The sequence below is a fragment of the Verticillium dahliae genome, genomic scaffold, assembly GCF_000150675.1.
Source record: "Verticillium dahliae VdLs.17 supercont1.18 genomic scaffold, whole genome shotgun sequence".
In the NCBI taxonomy this organism is placed as follows: Eukaryota; Fungi; Ascomycota; class Sordariomycetes; order Glomerellales; family Plectosphaerellaceae; genus Verticillium; species Verticillium dahliae.
Window position 1 is genome coordinate 304,334 of NW_009276923.1, and position 21,676 is coordinate 326,009.

The following is a 21,676-nucleotide window of genomic DNA, read 5'->3' on the forward strand; positions in this document are numbered from 1 at the left end:
GTGGTCCCCGGGCCGCCGAGTGCGCCCCCCCCCCCCTTTCGAGGAGGGTAGACGGCGTTCCCGGGCGTCAGGGCGAGGGCCTGGTGTAGAGGTCATGGCCGAGGCGTAGTCCTTGGTGGCCATGGCGGCGTTGCCGCGGGACTTGAGGGCGTCGGCCTCCTTCTTCTGCTCCTCGGTGGGCGCGGCAGTGCTGCCGGCGGCGGCACTGGCCGAGGCGCTGGCGCCGGTCGTCGACGTGTTGGCTGACGAGGAAGACTTCTTGAGCTTCTCGTACACACCGTAGATCTGCTGGAGGTTCTGGGTGCCGACAGCGTCGGTCAGGGCCTGCTTGTCGCTGGGGTCAATCTTGAACGAGTCGGCGATGCACTGGACGGCGACATCGATCGAGTCCTTGTCGTCGGCGGGAAGGGTGCCGTCGGCGACCGAGGTCGACAGGAAGTCGCAGATGGCGAGCGCCAGGCGCTGTTGGGATGTTTGGGCCTTCAAATAATTAGCTGTGGATTGGCATCAGAGGGGGGGGCACTTCGAGAGAAATGAACCATACCATTGTGTGAGACTTGTGGGATGTGAAAATGGTGTTGGCAGATGATGTCAAGACCAAAGTCGCCAGTCGTGTCGAGGAAGCAGTGTTCTTTCTGGACCTGGTTCTTTAAAGTCGCCTCGGTGACGAGTAACAGACGGTTTGGTGGGCTGGAAGGTTCCAAACGTTGGACGTTCGGGAAGGTGGGGGTGTTGATGAGCTGCTTAATTGCATTGTACGATCGTCACCCCGCATCATATGCAACAAAGCACTTCCTTACGCCACCAACCCAACCACGAGTATCACGGATCTTTTTGTCTGTTGAGAGAGAAACCTCTGTATTCGTGACCTTGGGAGAGAGTCTTGTCGTCTTGCATCTGAATTTGTACACTGTTCCGCCGTGATCAAATCACAAACGCCCGCTACCATGCCCCTGCGTACCTCACAACGATCCCGGCCTCTTCCTGTCTACATTTCGCACCTTTCGGAGCGGCCTGTTGACCGCCCTCCTGTACTTTGTGTACAGCTTGAAAGCATCCCTCAGCACCAAGTACATGCACCCGCCCACCAAGCTCCTGCCCCACGTCTGCTGCAGCAGCCCAGGACGCCCAAACGACTTGCCGCTCAGCGTCGTCAGGTGCTTCGGCAGCAGCAGCTGGAGGAGCTCGCCGGCCCCCGACGAGATGGCCGGCAGGAGAAGCGCGCTGGCAAGGGCGTTGGCCACATCACGAAGACTCGCGTGTAAGTTCCACTGCCGCTGATCGTTCATTGGCGGAGGCGCTGCTGCTGCGCCCGCCACCCTCGGTGCAGGCGCGGCCTCGTGTTCGTCGTGTCGTTGTTCTCCTGCGGCGATGAGGTCCGGAATCTGCTCACCGTCGGCCGGCATGTCAAACTCGACGTCCTCGTGAATCTCTACCCGGAACCCCTCTTGGCCCAGCCGAGGATCGTCGTCGCCGACGTGAACAATCTGCTCTTCGACCTGAAGTTCAACATTCACCTCGGGGATGTCAAGCAGGTTGATCGCCGCGTCCAGCATGCCCGCGATGCCGCCTTCGTCGTCGTGATCGTGATCATGATGGTCGTGATGATGATGCCCACCGTTCCGCTGCCCCTGATCCGGCCGCGGCTCCGGCTCCGGCAGCCCGGCTATCCTCCTGTCGAGCTTGTTCTCGTAGGGGCGAATAAACTCGCGCCACAGGTTTCTGTACATGGCGCGCACGTAGGGAAAGGCCGTGCAGACCAGTTCGGGCGAGGGCGGCCAGGAGAAGAAGTGCTCGTCGCGGGCCATGTGAAAGGTTCCAAACTAGTCGTCCGTCAGTCACATTCAACACTACAAGGTCACAGCAAAGCGAAACGTACCAGCGCAGCCAGCGGCAGGAAAATGACGTTGCCCAACCCGGGAATCGAGTGCGAGAGGATCAACGTCGGCGCAACGGCGCCCAGCCCGAGATAGCGCCCGAGCCGCGCGCCGTGCTCCTGCCTCGGGTCGTTGAGGAAGCGAAACCGCGCCTCGGGGCCGGCGAAGATGTGGAGCGCGACGTCGCCGTAGGTCGCGAGGCCGAGCCACGTGCCGATGGCGAGGCCCGTGCCGAGCAGCGGCGGCGACAGTCGGCTGAAGGCCTGGTGGAGGCGGTTGCCGACGGCGACGGCCGGGTCGAAGGGCTCGTCGACGGAGATGGCGGCCTTGCAGACGGGGCACTGGAAGGGCTTGTTCTCGCGCTCGAGCTCGGCGAGCCAGTGCATCATGCAGTCCTGGTGGCCCTCGAGCGAGCACGGGCAGGGGTGGACCCATTCCTCGCCCGCGGACTCGTCTTGGTCGGTCAGGCAGACGAAGCAGCGGCCTACGGCGGCGGGCGCCTCGTTGGCGGCCATGGCTTTCGTTGTTCGGTTGGATTTATCGTTGGGCTGCGAGACCTCGGGGGCTGATGACGTCGCGGGGCGCCGTGGACTGGCGTCAGTGTCGTGAAGGGCGGGAGGAGCCCAAAGAGACGGAGCTAGGTCTTGACGAGCATGTCAGAGGGGGTCAAAAGTTGAGGTTAGGTATGCTGTGAGGTGTGGTATGCTGTGAGGTGTGTCGACAGACGTGGTCTCGGTGAGATGCAGGCACCTTTGCTCTCGGCTGATTTTCGTTGGGAGCAGGCGCTCTCGTTTGGGAGCTCTGATCGTGTGACATCAGCAGGCAGTTGCACAGTTGCTGTGAGCTCGGCCTGAGACTGCCTTGCGCTAGCCGAAGGTGGTTAGCGCTGAATGAAGGCCGCGGTCGCGACAAATGGGCCATGTGAAGCTGGTCAGACCTCAGTAATTGACGTTTGCTCATGTATACTGTGAAAGACTGCCTTTTATTTTTCTTCATTTTTTATTGAAGAAAAACAATAACCAATACGTAGCAGATGTGAAAGTCTTCAGAAACGTCACAGAAGGCACAAACCCCAACGAATACACATGCATGCTCATAATGGCTCGTCATCGTTGGCGTCCGGCTGTCTCCGCTATGTCTACTGCAAAAATGTCCCATCGCTCAAACTCATTAGACCTGTTCTACTCTAAGCACCTGTACGCGTGACCATGGTCAGCGCCTGATCTCACCTCCCTCCGCGACGCCGGCAACAACGCTGGCTAAAGCATATTCTCCAAATTTTGATCCCTCTGTCCGTCTGTCCGTCATCCTGCATGCCTCCCCGGGATTACTCTCGTCTATAGCGTATAGCGCATAACCTATTCTCCCCCCTCCGGACCCACTATGCATGGCCCGCCGACTGCGCCAGCTCGTTGAGCTTGCCCTGCTCCTCGGCATTCAGCAGGCCGTACCACTCCTTGAAGTTGGCCACGTCCTCTCTGGCGGCACGCAGGAAGAACTCGGTCAGGTACGCCTGCGTCTCGTCGTCCCGCTGGCGGTTGCCCGAGGCCTCGATAAACGAGAGCAGGTCGTCCTTTGTGGATCCGAGACTGAGGTCGAGCGTGTCTGGGTCATCCTCCCAGCCGTCGTCGTCGTTGGCCTCGTCCTCAAACTCGCGGGCCGCGGCAGCCGCGGCCGCAGCCGTTGTCGACGCATTGTTAACGCCCGACGCGGAAAGGAGTTCCTCAATGAGGACCTTGAGAATTTTGAGCGTCGCGGGGACAATGGTGTATTTGTCAGGGTCTGCCAGTTCCAGTCAGTCGTAGTTCTCGGGCCTGTGGGTTCAGTCGGCATGGCACATACTAGCCTTGGCGCGCGAACGCGTCATGATCTTTCCCTCGTCGTTGCTCGGGAGCAGTTCGCCGCGAACTTGAATCTGCGACAGGCGAGGGTCGTTCAGCGAGTACAGCTTGGAAAGGGCGATGACGTTCTGGCGAATCTCGTCGTAGCCGGCAAAGTTGACAGAGTTCTCAAGCCACTTGCTCATGACCACTTGCAGGCCGCTCTCGTTGTTAATCTGGATCTGGCTGAGGAACTCCACAACGTCGTGGGCACCAGTCAGAGACAGACGCGCAAACACAAGGATCAGAGACTGGATGAATTGCGCAGCCTCGGCCGACGCGAGCCTCGTCGCGACAGCTTCGAGCAGCTTGGGAAGGAAGGGCCCGAGCCTCTCGTTGCCGGCCTTCTCCACGAGCTCGACAGCGAGACCGCCGACTTCGGATGCCGAGTTGTCCTCGATGGAAGAGCCGAGCAGACGGTCGATAATGCGCAGGCACACCTCGAGCCCAGACTTGCCGTCCTCGTTCCAGGCAAAGACCTGGTGGTGGTCGTGCTGCAAAAGGTACTTGACAGCCTCGGAACCTGGCCGGAGCACCTCGCCCTCGTTGGAGTCCATCAGCACTTTGTTCAACTTGGGCAGGGTAGCAGCGACGAAGCCCGCAGGCAGAGGCTCCGAGCCGTGTTCAATCAGCACGGTCAGGAGCTCGACGGCGGTCTAGAAGAAGATCAGCGTGGCCCAGCTTTGATGCACTTGGTGTGGGGCCTTACCGTCACGAGGGGGTCGTTCTCCGTCACGGCCGCCGTGTTGAAGGCAGCAATCAGCGTGGGCAGGACCTTGGCACAGAGGGCCGCGTAGGAGGCTGAGTCGGACAGGCTACGGACAATATCCTCAAAAGCCTCGCCCACCAGCATGAGGGCCTGGAAGTTGGACGAGGCGTACTTGGCAATGTGGAACAGAAGATCGACGGACTGCACATCCTGCGCCTGAATGGCGACCCGAGCGTCCAGGTTGATGGCCAGACGGATGGTCTCGGCGAGAGTCACGACGAGCTCCTCATACGCCTCGAGGTCATCGGGGTCCTTGTCCTGCATGTATTGGGAGATGGCGTTGAGCATGGGTACCTGGCGATCAGCAGGGACTCTGCCGGAGCGCATGAAGTACTCAAGAGCCTTGATGCAGGAGAGCTGAACGACCTCCTCGCCCTCGGTAGTGATGCAGGCAATGGTACGGTCAAGAAGCGCGGCAGGGGTTTGGACAGCACGGGTCAAGTTGCCGCCGAGCAGGTAGCCACGGGCGCGGAGGTAGGGCTCCTCCGACTGGTTGATGGAGTAGTCCACGAGGGCGAGGTAGGCCTCGGTGATGTGAGAAGGAATGGACTTGTCCATGTCGTGGAAATCGCTGAGAAGCATGCTGAAAAGAAAGAGTGAAGCCTCCTGGGTCTTCCAGGGGGCCTTGTCGCCGGAGAAGAGCGTCTGCGTGTAGGCGAAGACGGCGTCGACAGTCTTTTGGCTGTACCACTCGCCCAACTTGATAAGCAGGTCGCTGGCGGCAATACGCGCCGTGTAGTTGGCCGAGGCCGACGTCTCCTCAACCAGGTAGAGGGAGCAGTCGATGTCCCACATGCCCTGCTCCTCGCTACCGATGCGAGAGTACGAAGCCAGCATGCTCATGACCTCGACCATCCAGGAGGGCTCACCGGACGTGGCGCTCTGCTCCAACTGGCGGGCGAGCTCGGCGACAACGGGCGGCGCCCTGAAGCACTGATTGAGGAAGTCCAGCTCCTCGACGACCAGGTAATCGAGAGTGAACGGCAGGGCGTCCGAGTCCTCCATGCGGCCTTGGGTGGCGTTGTTGATGTAGAGGTTCTCGTAGGGTGTCTGCAGCGTCTTCAGCTCGGACCAGACAGTGGAGAAGAGGTCGACGCTCTGCGGGGTCATGAGGTTGCTGAAGACATTCTTGATCTTCAGCAGCGTCTTGACCGACTGGATCTTGATGGAGATGACGCCATTCCACGATTCGGGCTGGCGGAGATCCCCAGGGCCGGCGGCAGGGGCGTCGGGCAGGGGCGTCTTGAGGACTTGCAAGAAGAAGGGGAACCACTGCTTCAGTGCTTCATCGGCAAAGGCCTTGACGTCCGTCGGGTGGTCCTCCTTGACAATATCCATGAGGTCGAAGCAGCCGCGGAAGATGGACACGGCCTGGGCGCGAAGGCTGGGGCGGCGGTTCTCGTCAAAGGCGACCTGCGTGACGGCCTTGACAATCTCACGGGCCATGGAGAAGAATTGGTCCTCGCTCAGGCTCTCGTCAATGACATCGCTGAGAATCTTGAGGCCTCCGTAGATCTGGGCGTCGGTTCCGCTGGGAATGACGGCAAAAAGGGCGGGTAGGAGGTGAGGCCAGCGCTCGGGGAAGTCGTACGAGGCAATCTTGCCGACAGAGTAACTGGTCAGGGCCTTGATCTTCTTGTCGCCCTCGTCGTTCAGCGCGAGCTGGAGCAGAGCGTTTCGAAGCGAGTCCCGCGTGGCGTCGGGGATGTCAATCATGGGCTCCTCGGCGCGGTCCTCGTCCTGGCCCCAGTTCCTGGCAATGAACTTGTTCAGCGTGGTCAGCGCGAGCTGACGCACGGCAACGTCAATGGAGGCATGGCTGGCAATGTTGACGAGGGCGGTCGGGAAGGCGGGGTTCGCGCGGGTTCGCTGCAGCTCGATCTCTGCCTGCTGCCGCTTCGTCTGGCTCTGAGGCTCGGCCGAGGCGTGCGCGACGTCGTTCAGCAGAGAAATCAGCTGGTCCTCCATGATGGGCGCTGCGACGCTGGCGTCTGCACACCTGGGGGGTTGTGAGGGGCCGAGGAAAGGGCTATCGGCAGTTCGGAATTCGCTTCACGCGAGGACGGCAGTCGAAAATTCAACACCTCTGTTCTTTGGCGTGAGGTGGAACGTTTTGGCTGGGTATTTGGGTTGGAAGGTTGGTTGAAATCGAAGTCGAGGTCGAAGCTGAAGTCGAGATCGAGTACCTTTGGTGAGAAGTGGGGGTGGGAAAAGACAACAAGTGCGCGTGGAACAATTAATTATCACGGAAAGGTCCAGGCACAGCTCTGCACAAGCAGAAGCACAAGAAGATGCACGGGCAGGCACGAATGGAGGGGTGCAGTGGTGCAGTGTGGAGTTGGGTCAGGGTGTCTCAGGTCGTTTTTTTTTTGGTGGGGTAGATATTTTGACGTTGGTAGTGTGACCTTGGTAGCTGTGCAGGCAAAGAGGGAAAGCAGACCACGCGCACGCCGCCGTTGCCCAATGTTCATTGACTTGGGATGTCCGATGCCGCCTGTGGCTGCGCCCACGACCCCTGACAGAACTTGGACCAGGGCGATGGCGCGTCTTGCTTGGGCCTTGGGATCCTGCCAGCATGCAATCGTGAGAAGATGATGCGACAGCCCGGCACGCAAGCACGCTGCGCTGAACATGGTCTGATGGTGCCGGCGCTACTGGCTGGATCCAGGGGTCGTCCGTCGCCTTCTGGCTATGACCACCCCAGCATCTCAAACGCTGCCGAATCTACCGGGCACGCCACGATATTGACCAAGCTTTTGGTGAAACGGAACAAATCAATTCTCGGTGGGTAAGACACATCGCCATTACGGCCAGGCTTGTTTAGCAGGCTTATAGCAGGATTATGTAGCAGGCCTTTTAGCAGTTCATATCTAGTCTTGCCAAACAACAACATGAGCCTCATTCATGCTGTGGAAAAAACGTCAAAGAAGTGCGCAGAGCCTACACGTCAAAAACACATTCAAAAGTGCAAAACATTGGACAATGCGCGAATCGAACGCGCGACCTTCAGCAAGCAAGTATCCAGGATCAGAAGACCTCGTCGGATGCTAAGCAGACGTTATACCACTAAACCAATCGCCCTTGGATGATTTCGCCATCAGACCCACGGCCTCATCCCCAGCGAGGTGCTGCCGTTAGGGCTCGATGGCTCTCTTTTTCGGGCAGCTTTCCCACTTGGATCGGACCCCGGTGGGTGGAACTCGGTCGTGGCGGCTCCACCGGGACGGAGCTTTTCGCGGGGGTGACATCGGGGCACGTTGCACAACTATGATGCATTGAATGCCGTCCCTTCGTGGACAGATTGTTTGCGGGTAGAATAGTCTCAAGCATGGCATGGTGTTTTCGAAACAGGTGCTTTGGATGGAGGGCACGCTCTGGGCGCTCACAAGCTACAGTGCACAAAGAAAGAGACAAATATCATCGGAAACCAACCAGAGATCTCGGTGCGTAGTCCAGGTTTGCCAATATCTCGACAAACTGCGCGATATACTCGCGGCTGCGTCGTTCGACATCGCTGAGAACGCCCGAGCCCTCGCTGCGTTCCAGCAGCGTGGCTGCAATCTCTCGAATCTTGACAATCTGTTTCGCGTCAGAACAATCGGCTGCCAAAGAACAGTCCATACGAGGCTTCGGCGGCAACTCACCATCGACGAGCCGTTCGACTCGAGCGTCCAGGCTGAACAGTAATGCACAACGTCAAGAAGCTCCCGGGCAACAGATTCCTTCAGTTGCCATAGTTGTTCGCGGGCGGAAGTATCGGGCGTAGCCGGGTCGCTTGCTGGCGAGGTCCCTTGGCTGCCGGCTCTTGCGCCGTGGTCAGATAGCTCAACTTTGTCGAGGCACATTTCCAGGATCATGGATTGCAGGTAGATGCTCGTAATGTGAACGTTGGCTCGCATGATGTCAAATTGGGGTGACACGGCGGGTAAAGCACCTCGTTCGGCGTCATACGTCGCAGGCGAACCTCGTCGGCGTGGCATTCGAAGCTCAGGCGGCAAATTGCTCAGCGTCGTGTTGAGTCGTGTCATGACGTGGAAAAGAGAGTCCAACGTAGGTATTGAGCCTTGAAACTTCGGTTTCTGTCGCTCGTCGTTGTCGAGGAGAAGCGGCACAAGCGTGCCAGAGGACAGGTGGTATGCCTGTGGAGGACCGGGGAAAGCCTTGTGCAGGAGGTCGACGATGCAGAGGAACACCTTGATCAAGGCAATGAAGCCTGAGATCATGGGCAACGGCCGATCGCGGGGCGCATGACCGGGCAGTTGGTCCAGAGCCCGGTGGCCAATCTCGTCGTCGGCAAGTTCCAGCGGGAGCAAAAAGTCCCAATCAGTCGACAACGGGTCATAGCTGAGGCCGGTGTGAGGGATGACAAACGACATTCGGTCGTGGCTACGCGGCATTAGCATTCATCTCATCAAGGATCGATCACGCTGCTGTCCATACATCTGAAAGATGAATAACAACCAGAAAGCCCGTTTGCACATCTCGGCCTCAATGGGGGTGAAGCGCAGGTAGCTGGCCTTCTTGTACAGCTCCAGGGCTCGGAAGTAGAGGATGGCCTCGCCGGCATAGCTCCACCCAGAAGCCGTGCGGCCTGCGTAGAGAGCGGCGATGGTCATGGCCAGCGACACCAGCATGGTGTCCATTGTGGGCTGGTCCTGCCACAAGGGCTCGCTCCCCAGGCGGCTCAGTAGGATGAGCTGGGATGCTCTGTCGACCATCTGGCCGACATCGGCGTACAGGGACGAGCCATAGACTGTGATTCTTCGGGGAATGGACGCCACCGTGGCGGCACAGAGGGATATGGTCAGGCGTAGGAATACGGGGTCGGTTTCATAGCATCGCGCGTCAAAGGCGGCTTGGTATGTTGCGACGTGCACAATGGGAAGCACGGGATAGACGCGGTCGAAGAAGTCGTCAATGATAATCTTGAGCGTGTATTCCGGCACAAAGTCTGTGATGGACACATGTCCGACGGGTAGCTGCTGAAGCCGATGGGGTTGGTGGACCTGGTGTGTCTGTGTCTGTGGGAAGCTCGTAGTGGCGGTAGTGGTGGTGGTGGTGTTGCTGGGGCTTGCGAGTGCGACGAAGGAAGGCGTCGTTGGCGTCTGAGGCTCGTCACTGGTGCTGGCGGTGGCAGCGCGCTGCTTCGCCTCGGCAACACGCCTACAGATGGTGACAATGTCAGAGCATAATCTTGGACGAACTTGGGTGTTTGACGGTCGGTCGGCGGGGAGGGGGTGTACCTGCTAGGCGGACCTCGCGGCTTTCGTGTGGTCAAGAAGGTGCATGGGACCTCCGCCTTCTGGCATTTCTGGCACGTAGTTGAAGAAATTTCGTGGTTGAATACACACTGCTCAGGAAAACCAGATTAGCGTTTTGCAGTGCTTGGCACCTTGGGGCGCTGAGGTCGAGGTCGAGGTCGATTGGCGGAGCCTACCTGGATCTTGCGCTCACGGCAGAGATCGCATGCCTTTCGGGCGATCGAGCGGCCCTTTCTGGAACTTTCAGCCATTGGAAGCGCATCGCGAGAGGTCGTAAGAGCTGTCGCCGGGGAGGTTGACTCAGGGTTCACATGGCGCATGCAGCCATGGACCCAAGCATCTTTGCGTCGTCAAGTTGCGTTGCGCGCGGCGGCAGGCGGATCCAGGTCGATGGTTCGTCGTTCGACTGTGGAGTCTTCTCGTTCCTTGGTTCCTTGCCGGCCGCCCCTGCCCCGCGTGGAGAGACGATCAGAGGTATGCATTAAGGCGGATGAGCTGGACGTTGCCCCGGTGCTTGTAATTATCGGGCTTATAACATTGTCCGAATGAACGCTGTTGTTTCCCCGAAGGAAGGAAGCAACCATACTCTACCAGATTTCTTCCAGGACCGACACTTGGTCCGGAACCTACAGCTGTCTTTCAGACATGCCATCTCTGCTTCTATTCCGTGGCTTCTCACATCTCGTGACCGACCAGTCGGGATCGCAGGTTGTCGGAAACCATCGAGCAAAAGATAAAAGTCTATCAGGAACGTGAGACATTGCGGTTCCATTGGCGCTACGCTGCACGAGTCAACCCGACTATCCCCTCCTACTGGCAGAGGCACATGGTGTATTCATCTCAATGAGAGTTCACTAACCAAGCCTGGTCTCGCAGGCAATGGCTGCCGACGCTTCAACCCCCGACTTCTCAAAGCCGATGACGAAGCCTGCGAGGAATCCATTATGCAATCATGCCTGGCCTTTTCCACGCTGGTGTACAGTACGCCAACGGTTTCATAACGGGAATAAGGAGAAGCCTTGACAATATCTGTCTTCACAATCCGTCTCTTCCACACTGCGCCTTCGCTTTTCCCCGCAGTCGGCGTCGGTAGCCAGCGTCGGGAGTTGAAATCGCGGGGCACTCTCCACCGATCTGGAGTTGCTCTTCACGGAGGCCCCAACGACTACGAATATCCGTTTAGAAACCAAAACGCCAAGGAGCTTCCAGAGGAAATACTCGGCTTTAAAACCACGTGCTGCCATTGTCAATCCAAGAGCTCTCATTGAGGGGTTGACCAAGCTCCACGGAAATCGAAACGGCACTTCGTGGGGTACGGAACGTGCACCCGACAGACTATCCACCAGCCAGACTATCCAACTTGAGAGCCTCTAACCCCACGAGAGGGAGAGAGAGAGAGCGTGTGACTAGAGTCGCAGTATAAAGTCCTGGTATCTGCCCCATGCCAACCGAGCTCTCGCAAGCCGTCCCCGTTCACTATCATCCGATACATCCATTTTGTCCACAGCACAGCAACACCGCTCAAAGGCACGCTCACACTATGTCCATTGCTAGTCTAATCTTGTCGCCATGGACGGCGCTGGCCGCTTTTGTGTTCTACTACTTGTACCCATATTTCTTCACGTACAGTCAGTTCCGAGATATTCCAGGTCCGCTCCTGGCACGCCTCTCCAACGTCTGGCTCTTTGCAACCGCGCGACGAGGCAAACGGTTTCTGCTCGTCCACGAGGCCCACCAAAAATATGGTCCTGTTGTGCGCATCCAACCAAACCACATCAGCATCAACAACGATGAGGCCATCCAAGCCATATACGGCCACGGCAATGGCTTCCTGAAAGCGTAGGCACTTTGCACCATACACTTGCTTCCTGTGATCCGGCCAGTCAACGAGGAAACTGACATGCTCCAGCGACTTCTATGACGCCTTTGTCTCCATTCGCCGCGGTCTCTTCAACACGCGCTCCCGCGCCGAACACAGCCGCAAGCGCAAGATTGTCTCGCACACGTTCAGCGCGAAGTCCATTGTCCAGTTTGAGCCCTACATCCATCACAACCTCGAGCTCTTTGTCCAAAAGTGGGACGAGCTCGCCGCGCGCGCCGCCACGACGAGCCCTGACGGCGCCGTCCATGTCGACTGTCTGAATTGGTTCAACTACATCGCCTTCGATGTGATTGGTGACCTCGCCTTCGGCGCCCCCTTTGGCATGCTCGAGTCGGGCGCCGACGTGGCCGAGGTGCGCGCGTCGCCCGACAGCCCGCCCGTCTACGCCGCAGCCGTCGAGATCCTCAACCGCCGCGGCGAGGTGTGCGGCACCCTTGGCTGCATGCCCGACCTCGTGCCCTACGCAAAGTGGCTGCCGGACCCTTTCTTCAACAGAGGCCTGGCCGCCGTCAAGGACCTCGCCGGTATCGCCATTGCCCGGGTGCGCCGCCGCCTCGATGCTCCGCCACCGCCCGACCGCAAGGACCTCCTCGCGCGCCTCATGGAGGGCCGCGACGACAAGGGCGAGCCCCTCGGCCGCGAAGAGCTCACGGCCGAGGCCCTGACGCAGCTCATCGCCGGCTCCGACACAACCTCCAACACGTCGTGCGCCTTGCTGTACCACGTCGTCCGCACGCCCGGCGTCGTCGCCAAGCTCCAGGCCGAGCTCGATGCTGCCGTCCCCGCCGACGTGCCGGTGCCCACCTTTGATCAGGTCAAGGAATTGCCGTACCTGCAGGCCGTCATCAACGAGACGATGCGCTACCACTCCACCTCGGGCATCGGGCTGCCGCGGCTCGTGCCCCTCGACTCGGCCGGCGTCGAGATCCTCGGTCGCTTCTACCCACCCGGCACGGTGCTCAGCGTGCCGACGTACAGCGTCCATCATTCGAAGGAGATCTGGGGTCCGGACGCCGACGAATTCAGGCCGGAGCGGTGGCACAATGTCACGGAGCGCCAGAAGAACGCGTTCATCCCGTTCAGCTACGGGCCTAGAGCCTGCATTGGCAGAAACGTCGCCGACATGGAGCTCAAGCTGATCGTGGCAGCGTGGGTGAGGAGGTATGATGTCGTTCTGCGACAGGACGTCATGGAGACGCGCGAGGGGTTCCTCAGGAAGCCAGTCGCGCTCGAAATCGGGTTCAAGAGGAGGCAGTAGACGATGGCAGGTAATGGCGAGGCAATTGAAGCGGATGTTACAGTGTATTTTCTCGCACCTCGAGGATTATGTCATTCCTCCCAGCATGCAGCATACATGAACCACCCAGACAGATAGTGTATCGTAAGCTGATCATGATGCTCAAGAGCAGTTGATAGGTCCAACCTATCTCGTTTCATGCTGCCGTAGGACATCTGCCAGCTATCTCCCAAGTCCCCGCATCTTCTCCGGCCCCCCGCTCCTTGCACACTACAATGTCGCAACATCCTCATGACATGATTCCAACTTTTTGTCGTTCACGGGCACACCTCAGAGACTCCGCCCAATATCCCTCCCGCTTTCTTGATGCACGCCGGCTCCGTTCCGCAGCGGCGTCTCAGCCTCAATGACACGCTTGGGCAGCGCATACCCAATGCCGAAAAAGACGAAGAAGGCCCACTTCCAGCGGAAGGGGTTGAACGCGATGCAAAAGGTAAACCACCAAAGGAGCTCGGTGTAGGTGAAAAAGTCAAAGGCGGCAATGGGCGAGGCGGACTTGAGCAGCCGCGTAAAGTCAATCCAGAGGCGCATCCATGTTGGGTTGGGCCGCGTCAGCGGGTCGACGAGGAACATGAGCAGGATGCGGGTGTAGATGCCAATGTGCCAGTTTCCGACGGTGCCAATGGCGTTGACGTACGTGCTGCAGAGGTCAGCAGCTTGTCACTTTGCGACGCACGGGGCGTGGGACTTACCAGTTGATGGCCGAGATGGAGGGATGGTTCGGAGGGAAGGTCTGTAGGTACCAGTTGGGCGGGTCGTACGGCTCGTCGAAGCAGTCGTCGGGCAGGAAGGAGAGCGAAGGGCGCTTGAAGCCAGTGGCCATGACGATCACGTCGGCAGGGATGGTCTCGGTCCTCCCCGGTCCACCCTTGGGCACTCCCTTGGAGCGGCGGTTGACGATGATGCCATCCTTGGTGAAATCTTCAATGTCGCCCCGGATCCAGTCGGCCTTGCCCTCGCGAATCTTGTCGAGCACATCGCTGTTGACCATGGGCGTGTCCTCGAAGATGCCCTTCTGGGACGGCGCAATGTCTGACAGATCGCGATAGAAGAGACGGCGCAGAAGCAGCTCCGGGACCCAGGAGAGAACCGTTTCCTGGCCAAACACATTAAAGGCGAGCAGCATGTTGACCACGGGGTTCCTAGGGATGATCCACTTGTCGCTCCTCGAGAGGATGTAGGTCTTGTCGGCATCTTCGGCCGCCGCAAACTCGAGAGCCTCGACAGCACTGGCGCCGCCGCCAATGAGGGCAACCTTCTTGCCCTTGGCGCTCTTGCCCGTCAGCTGGCTCGAGTGGTAGACAGGACCCTGGAACTTTTCAATGCCGTCGACCTTGGGCATCTTTGGTTCGCCACATGTGCCGACGGCGCCGATGATGCCTTCGAACCGACCATTGGAAGTATTGTTGACGATCCAGCGGCCCTTGTCATCCTGGTACACATTGTTGACGGGCGTGTTAAACTTGGTGCGCGTATCCAGACCGTAGCGCTCCCAAAGCTGGCGGACCTGGCTGACGATCTGCTGGCGATCCGGATAGCCGCGTTCCCAGTTCACCGACGGATGGAAGCGGTACATCATGGAGTGAATCTGGAGGCTCGAGGTGTTGTTCACTTTCTGTGGGCAATGTCAGTCACAAGGGTCCCCCCCAAAAAGCAAGTCAAACAAGTCGTACACTCCAGATGCCGCCCAGATTTGACTTGGGACCCGCCTCAAAAATGACAACGTCGAAACCATGGCCAATGCAGTGCGAGGCCGCAGCGACACCAGTGATGCCCGCGCCAACGACAGCAATCTTGGGACGGAGAAGCTGCCTGCTGGGGTCAGGCGGCGTTGGAGAGAGGAGTTTGTTGATGAACCACTGGAGCAGCTGGTAGACGAAAAGAAAGGGATGCAGGAGCGGGTTCTGCAAACCGGACTGAGACGGCATGATAAAAGTCAATAGTGCCTGCAAGCTAGGCGGCGGAGAGAGAGAAAAAGCTACTCAGGAGGAGGAGGGAAGACGAATGTTTAAAGCACGCGAGGGGAAGAAAGAGACTCTGGAATGAATCAAGCCACTGCATTGACATGTGAAGGCGGAATGAGGTCGGCGGAGACTTCTGCTGCTTGGCTTCTGGTTCTTCGTCCGAGTTGAAAATGGGGCAGCCGCGTAGCGTTGACGTCACGATGAAATAGGACGAAAGCTGCATGGGTCTTGATTTGACTTGCTCTGGCGACCAAGCCGGCGTTCGATTGACGTTGACATTGCAGTAGCTGATTCTTGAACGGTACGACAAGTCGTAAGGTTTGGGGGAGCTCCTACAGTTCAATGGGTGGTGGAGCGTGTCAGCGCGTCGTCCTGTGTCTTGGATCGTGTTGGAATGCCATCAGCCACGACACGTCCCCATTGTGAGCGCTTCTTTTTGTCCCCTCTCCCTGCTGAACCAGCACATGAGGAGCAAGACAATTCGTGTCTGGTCCCCAGCTCTTGCACCCTGCTGCCAACTTCATTTCGCCCCGAAATCCGCCTATCTGCGCCCGCCCCGGTCGCGACGCCCTGCCTCCAGTACCTTGAGCCTCTTCTGGAATCGCTCGCCCATCTCCGGGCCCGCTCCGCTTCCTCTCGGCCCGTCCGTCGTGTCGTGAGTTCTCTTGCGGCTCTTGTCGAGCAATGCCTTGGCACCCTTGGCGCCCTCCTTCTTTGCCGTGAGCCTGTTGATCCTGTCGACACCATCGCCGAGATCCCGCCACTCTTCGCCGCCAAACTGCATGCGACCGCTGCGGCCTGCCGCCGCCGCCTCCTTGGCCTTTTGCTTCTTGCTCTGCGTCGGCAGACGGACAAAGTTGGACTCCTCGTACTCCCGGCGCTCGTCCTCGACCTTGCGGTCTGCCGCCGTCTTGACCTTGCGACCGCCCGCCACCACGTTGGTACCAATGCTGGGCTCGGCCAGCGGTGCCATCGACAGTTCCGTCTCGATGTACTCGTCCATTGTGGCCGACTTTTGCGGCCTCTTGGTCGTCTTCTCCTTGCGCTCCGATGGCATCACCGTCGGCGCGACGCGGGGCGGCCTGTAGATGCCGTCCTTCTGCGCCGCAGCCACGGCCGTTGAGGCAGAGGCCGGCTTGACAAAGGCGCCAGGTCGAGCCTGGAATTGCGCAGCATCAATGTCGGCCTTGTCCTCCTCGTCGCTCTCGTCGTCTTCATCGTCCTCATCCTCGTCGCTCTGAGACCCAGACTCATCCGAGTCGTCCGTCTTCTTCGTCTTTGATGATGCCTTGCTCGTGATGGCCGCACGCTCGGCATCGTCGGCGGCGCGTAGGATCTTATCGATCTGGTAGCGAAGCTTCTCCTCGAGGGGGCGCACACCCTTTTCGAGGAAGAGGCGCAGCTCAACTAGCTTCCTGACAATCGGCTCTGTGGCCTTGTCGGCGCTGTCGTCGTCGTCCTTGGCGGGGTTTTTCGCATTGCGAAGCTTGAGGAGGATTAGGAAGACGAGGTTCTGAAGGTAGGAAAGCAGAAGCTCGTTCTTGACGTCGAGAAGTGAGATGCCGTTGTCCGACTGCTCAATACCGGCCACCTTGGGCGCCGTGTCGAGGGCGGAGACGAGCGATTGCGTGAGAGATTCCAGCAGCGCCGGAAGAGAACTTGGTGCGGCCATGGTATCGTGTGTTGGGCTGATATGCGGCCCTCTGCCGGTGTTGTCTGTCGGCGGTCGAGGGAAGGCTGTGAAGCTGGCTCTCGACTGTGATTTTTTTTTCTTGGGCAGGAAAGAATTCATACGCTATCGATAAGAGCGGGATCGACGAACCCACATGAGACAGGGATGCCAGGCACTAACACGCCTAGTTCGACAGTTACTGCATCCCTGACTAGCGCCGAAGATGACCCGATGCCACAGACCACCGTTGGCTGGTGCCTTGCCTCAGCCTGGCACCCTTGTGAACCAGCGTGAACCAAGGGGCGGCTGACTAAGGCAACATTCTTGGGACGGACAGCTGTTCGAGGGAGCTTGCGCAACACGTACGAGCATCGGCAACTTACCTTGATACAACCTATGCAAAGAGACGACAAAGACGACATCGGAATCCGCCATTCGACAGTCATTTACGCCACGCCCTCGAGCTTACGACACGGCTAGACCTGCTTCTTGCGCAGCTTGAGCTCCTCGCGCCTCATTAGGCGTGTCCGGTGGATCTCTGGCTGTAAGCCATCCTGAGGTGCTGTCAAGAAGGTAAGCGACGAATCCTCCAGCTCGTAATTCCGAGATGCGCCAATTCTGATCTCCACCATTCCTCCTTTGCGCTCCGTCATGTCACGATGGTCGGATAAGTTTGCAAGCTGACCATGCCCTCCTAGCTACTCTCCAACGCGACTCATCATGATGCACCCGACACTGGGCGCGCCCCTCGCGGCCGCCCTCCTCGCCCTCCCCCAGCTGGCTTCTGCCTTCTACCTCCCTGGTGTTGCGCCAACGTCCTACGAGAAGGGCGAGAAGGTCCCGCTCAACGTAAACAGCATCAAGCCCGTCGCCGCCATTTCCGATTCGAGGTTACACTCGGTCGTCTCGTACGAGTACTACCACCCTGCCTTCAAGTTCTGCCAGCCCGAAGAGGGGCCCCAATCCGTTTCCGAGAGCCTAGGCAGCATCCTCTTTGGGGATCGTATAATGACGTCTCCTTTCGAGCTGCTGATGCTCAAGGACGAAACGTGCAAGCCTCTCTGCATCAAGAAGTACCCGCCGCCCGCTGTCGGCTTTATGAAGCGCCGCATCGAGCAGGGCTACAGCCTCAACTGGCTCGTGGACGGTCTCCCTGCGGGCCAGCAGATCCAGGACGACTTTACCAACACAACCTTTTACAACCCGGGGTTTCTCATGGGCGGCGTTGATGAAGACGGCAATATCGTCTTCAACAACCACTACGACATCAACATTGAGTACCACCCCGTCAGCGGAAGCACCAACCAGTACCGCGTCGTCGGCGTCATCGTTGAGCCCAGCTCGCGCGCCTACCCCAACTTGATCGACTGCAACAACCCGATGGACCCCATCGTCTTCGAAGAAGATGGCAGCGAGAAGGAGGTCAAATTCTCTTACAGCGTCTACTGGACCAAATCTGAAACCGCCTGGGCAACGCGCTGGGACAAGTATCTTCACGTCTTTGATCCCAAGATTCACTGGTTCTGGCTGATCGACACTGCCATCATTGTCGTCATCCTCATCGGCACCGTGGCCTCGATTCTGGTGCGCGCCCTGAAGAAGGACATTGCGCGCTACAACCGCCTCGACCACATCAACCTCGATGACCTTTCGGGCACCGGCATCGACGAAGACGATGGCGTACAGGAGGACTCTGGCTGGAAGCTGGTGCACGGCGACGTGTTCCGCACCCCCAAGTACCCCCTGCTGCTTTCCGTACTGCTCGGCACCGGTGCCCAGCTGTTCGTCATGACAGGCTTCACCATCTGTTTCGCCCTGCTCGGCTTCCTCTCTCCCTCCAACCGTGGCTCTCTCGGCACCATGATCCTGCTGCTGTACACCGTCCTCGGCTTTGTCGGCGGCTACGTCTCGTCGAGGACCTACAAGGCCATGCAGGGCGAGAAGTGGAAGGTCAACATTGCCATGACGCCGCTCCTCGTGCCCAGCATTGTCTTCGCCTCCTTCTTCCTGCTTGACCTCTTCCTGTGGGCCAAGCAGTCCTCGGGCGCTGTTCCCCTGACCACCATGCTCATCATCATTCTCATTTGGTTCCTCATCTCGATCCCGCTGTCCGTCGCCGGCTCGTGGCTCGGCTTCCGCGCCAACGCCATCGAGCCGCCCGTCCGCACCAACCAGATCCCCCGCCAGGTGCCCCCTGTCACGACATACCTCAAGCCCGTCCCTAGCATGCTGATCGTCGGTTTGCTGCCATTTGGTGCCATCTTCGTTGAGCTATACTTTATTATGAGCTCAGTGTGGTTCAGCAGGATCTACTACATGTTCGGCTTCCTCTTCCTTTCGTATGGCTTGATGGTGGTCACCTGTGCGGCCGTCACGATCTTGATGGTTTACTTTTTGCTCTGCGCCGAAAACTACCACTGGCAGTGGCGCTCCTTCCTCGCTGCCGGAACCTGTGGTGGCTACATTTTCGCCAACTCGCTGCTCTACCTTGTCACCAAGCTCAAGCTGGGCAGCTTGGCTGGCGGCGTTCTCTACATTGGCTACAGCGCGCTCATTTCCTTCCTATTCTTCATCCTCACTGGTGAGTCTCGTTGCTGTCTGTACACGACGATCGTTTGATGCTAACATATTATCCAGGATCGATTGGCTACTTTGCGAGCTGGTGGTTCGTGCGCAGGATCTACGCCTCCATCAAGATTGATTAAAAGGAGATATGGCAAGGGGTAGTGTTCTCGGATGGGGCAAAAATAGCAATGGGAATCTCAGCAAGCAGCTGGGTATGTGTGTACGATTAACTTCTGTATGACGGCGCTCTTGGTCGGCGTCGGGCGCGCACAGGGGTATGCTACGTTGGCTGCAGTTCGCGTCGGGCGGGGGACGACATGGGCGTGGCACGGAGTCTTCTTTCTTCTTTGTCTGATTCAAACGACGTCATTGAAGAAGCGTGACTGCCTTGAAACCATTTCATGACTGATTTTAGACGTTCAAGAGGAATCAATAGATCATAGCCATGTTGGTAGCTCCCTGCACGTACGATTGGATGATCTATTTCCTATTTACACACTCGAGGGTGAGGTCTACATCTAGTCGTCATCGTCGTCGTCCATGTCCATGCTAGTAAACTGGAACTGCGCGTTCTTGCCCGCGGCGGGCGCCGGCGACGTCGCAGACGGCTCGGGCTTCTGCGCGGCCTCGGCGGCGCGCCGGCGCTGGTTGGCCTCCCACTCCTCTCTCTTGCGGCGCGTCTCCTCGGCCTTGCGGCGTTCCAGCTCGGCCTTGGCCGCCTTGTCCTCTTCCTCGCGGCGCTTGGCCTCGGCGGCGACGGCGACAGGGTCGTAGCCGCGCGGGTCGATGCCGCGCTCCGAAAGGTCCTGGCACGCGGCGAGGGCGCCGCCGCCAATCTGATACTCGTTCGGCCACGGCAGGAAGATGGTGCCGTGGTTGGCGTCGAGGTGGTCGCGGAGGCCCGAGGGCAGGGCTGTCGTTATGCCCAGCGGCGCGCCGGACGGGTTGTCGCCTGGTGCTGCGCCTGGCTGCTCGGGCGGCTGGGACGTGGCGCCGTTGGGGCCCGATGATGGATCGGGGAGCTGCTGCGCGGTCGGCGTCGGGGCGGCGGGCGTCTGGGCTCCTGGCGTGGGCGCACCCGGCGTCGGGGCACCTGAGGGCGTCGGCGCGGCGCTCGTAACGGCGCTTTGGACGCCGTTGATGACGGCGCCTGCTGGGGGGTCCTCTGACGCGGCCGGTTCGAATGTGACGCCGTTGGTCACGCCTGCCGGGGGCAGGGTCGTCTTGCTGATGCGGCGGGCATAGTTGAGGAGCTCCTCGTACTTGATGGGGTAGTGGTCCTCGTCTCCGTGGACGGTAATGTGGGTGGTGGTGATGTCTCTCCGGGTGGACGCGAGGGTGGACAGAGTTTCACGAATCTGGGCGTCGAGAGCCGAGGATGTGGTTCGGAGCTCTTGCAGGCGAAGATGGTTGTTCTGATGCTGCTGAACTGCATGGAACGGTCAGCAGCTGCTGATGGCTCGCGGTGGGTTCACCGTGCCTCGACGTACCTAGCTCGAGCCCTCGTGAAAGCTCCTTGTCTGCCTCTTGCAGGTCGAGCGCCTGCTTCGCATACGGATGATACTTGGAGACGGACTCAACAAGGCTGGCGAGCGCCTTTTCAACGCGCTCGAAGCGGGCGTCAATGAATTCGTCCATGACGGGAATGGCTCGTCTTGCATCAGGCAGAGGCCCAGACGTTTCTAGTGCGGGAGGTCGCAGCTTTATTGTCGGATTTGAGGATGCAAGCAAACAGGTTAGCGCCGGGTAGATTCAGTAGACAGGTATCTAGCATGCATACCTTAGCATGCTTATACAGCTAGCGGGGACTCAGCATTTTGCACTAAGTGCATGTCTACCCTCTCCTCAACTGCTACCCGCCTACTTGTTTAATTCGAGCCTCATTGCCTCTATTAGTCCAGACCCCCAAAGCCTTTGGTCTTGGATAAGGTACCTAAGGTATCATTGCCTGACCAGATCTGGCTGGACTGATCTTGCCGTGGGTCGCTCCCACCATGACTTGACATGGCCAACGTTGCAGGTGGCACCGGTGATGAAGACGAACTGCAGGTTCCAATGACTGTGCTTGCCGCTGAAAGATTCATTGACAACGCAGGCGTTATGGAAGTTCGTTTCTTCTGAGCCATTGCCACGCTTGAACCCACTTCGGGGAGTATCCTGGTTCTACTCCCTGCAACAGGTATATGCCTTCCCTCACACTAGACAGCTCTCCGATGGAAGACGCTGAGAGGCCGAGTCTGTGTGCAGATTGGCAATGAATGAAGCAGATCGAGGAGCTCAGCTCTGCATGGAGTGATGATGTACACTTTCTAGCTCACGCCCCACTAGTTTACGATGTGTGCTTCATATTTCCAAATGTAAAAACCGACTCCAACAGCAAACAAGGCTCTTGTGCCCCTGCATCCATGACAACATGAAAGCCGGCCAGAATTTCATATGCGAAAAACACTTCGAGGGGCTCAGAACTACTTCGATAGGCCTTCTCACAGCTTCTTCGGGCAATATGAAG

General features: G+C 58.7%; 9 protein-coding genes and 1 non-coding gene across 10 annotated transcripts in view; 2 read left to right on the forward strand and 8 right to left on the reverse strand.

The window, feature by feature from the left end:
* The window catches only part of VDAG_07883 (TPR repeat protein), a gene marked incomplete at its 5' end in the record, with an annotated part of 3,106 nt that extends 2,559 nt beyond the window's left edge, over window positions 1-547 (reverse strand). The window contains 2 exons of the mRNA XM_009652649.1: window positions 54-462; window positions 545-547. Of these exons, the coding sequence (XP_009650944.1) occupies window positions 54-462; window positions 545-547 (412 nt within the window). The remainder of the gene's footprint in view (window positions 1-53; window positions 463-544) is intronic.
* Window positions 548-962: 415 nt separating this feature from the next.
* Window positions 963-2,392, reverse strand: VDAG_07884 (uncharacterized protein; the record flags this gene model as incomplete). The annotated part of the gene is made up of 2 exons (XM_009652650.1): window positions 963-1,823; window positions 1,880-2,392. The coding sequence occupies 2 exons, from the start codon at window positions 2,390-2,392 to the stop codon at window positions 963-965; spliced, it is 1,374 nt and encodes a 457-aa protein (XP_009650945.1).
* An 866-nt stretch (window positions 2,393-3,258) lies between these two features.
* VDAG_07885 (KapG) lies at window positions 3,259-6,494 on the reverse strand (the record flags this gene model as incomplete). Its single annotated transcript, XM_009652651.1, has 3 exons — window positions 3,259-3,659; window positions 3,720-4,413; window positions 4,467-6,494. 3 exons carry the CDS (start codon window positions 6,492-6,494, stop codon window positions 3,259-3,261), a joined length of 3,123 nt encoding a protein of 1,040 aa, XP_009650946.1.
* A 1,008-nt stretch (window positions 6,495-7,502) lies between these two features.
* Window positions 7,503-7,607, reverse strand: VDAG_20216. The gene has a single exon. It is a non-coding gene; the product is annotated as a tRNA-Ala (tRNA).
* Window positions 7,608-7,943: 336 nt separating this feature from the next.
* Window positions 7,944-9,835, reverse strand: VDAG_07886 (uncharacterized protein; the record flags this gene model as incomplete). Its single annotated transcript, XM_009652652.1, has 4 exons — window positions 7,944-8,105; window positions 8,171-8,912; window positions 8,967-9,689; window positions 9,783-9,835. 4 exons carry the CDS (start codon window positions 9,833-9,835, stop codon window positions 7,944-7,946), a joined length of 1,680 nt encoding a protein of 559 aa, XP_009650947.1.
* Window positions 9,836-11,327: 1,492 nt separating this feature from the next.
* Window positions 11,328-12,927, forward strand: VDAG_07887 (benzoate 4-monooxygenase; the record flags this gene model as incomplete). Its single annotated transcript, XM_009652653.1, has 2 exons — window positions 11,328-11,626; window positions 11,697-12,927. The coding sequence occupies 2 exons, from the start codon at window positions 11,328-11,330 to the stop codon at window positions 12,925-12,927; spliced, it is 1,530 nt and encodes a 509-aa protein (XP_009650948.1).
* A 126-nt stretch (window positions 12,928-13,053) lies between these two features.
* On the reverse strand, window positions 13,054-14,894 carry VDAG_07888 (uncharacterized protein; the record flags this gene model as incomplete). The annotated part of the gene is made up of 3 exons (XM_009652654.1): window positions 13,054-13,606; window positions 13,659-14,581; window positions 14,640-14,894. 3 exons carry the CDS (start codon window positions 14,892-14,894, stop codon window positions 13,237-13,239), a joined length of 1,548 nt encoding a protein of 515 aa, XP_009650949.1. The 3' UTR covers window positions 13,054-13,236.
* Window positions 14,895-15,471: 577 nt separating this feature from the next.
* Window positions 15,472-16,602, reverse strand: VDAG_07889 (uncharacterized protein; the record flags this gene model as incomplete). The annotated part of the gene is made up of 1 exon (XM_009652655.1): window positions 15,472-16,602. The coding sequence occupies one exon, from the start codon at window positions 16,600-16,602 to the stop codon at window positions 15,472-15,474; it is 1,131 nt and encodes a 376-aa protein (XP_009650950.1).
* Window positions 16,603-17,322: 720 nt separating this feature from the next.
* Window positions 17,323-19,307, forward strand: VDAG_07890 (endomembrane protein EMP70; the record flags this gene model as incomplete). The annotated part of the gene is made up of 2 exons (XM_009652656.1): window positions 17,323-19,183; window positions 19,240-19,307. The coding sequence occupies 2 exons, from the start codon at window positions 17,323-17,325 to the stop codon at window positions 19,305-19,307; spliced, it is 1,929 nt and encodes a 642-aa protein (XP_009650951.1).
* A 378-nt stretch (window positions 19,308-19,685) lies between these two features.
* Window positions 19,686-20,805, reverse strand: VDAG_07891 (uncharacterized protein; the record flags this gene model as incomplete). The annotated part of the gene is made up of 2 exons (XM_009652657.1): window positions 19,686-20,596; window positions 20,658-20,805. 2 exons carry the CDS (start codon window positions 20,803-20,805, stop codon window positions 19,686-19,688), a joined length of 1,059 nt encoding a protein of 352 aa, XP_009650952.1.
* Window positions 20,806-21,676: the final 871 nt, after the last annotated feature.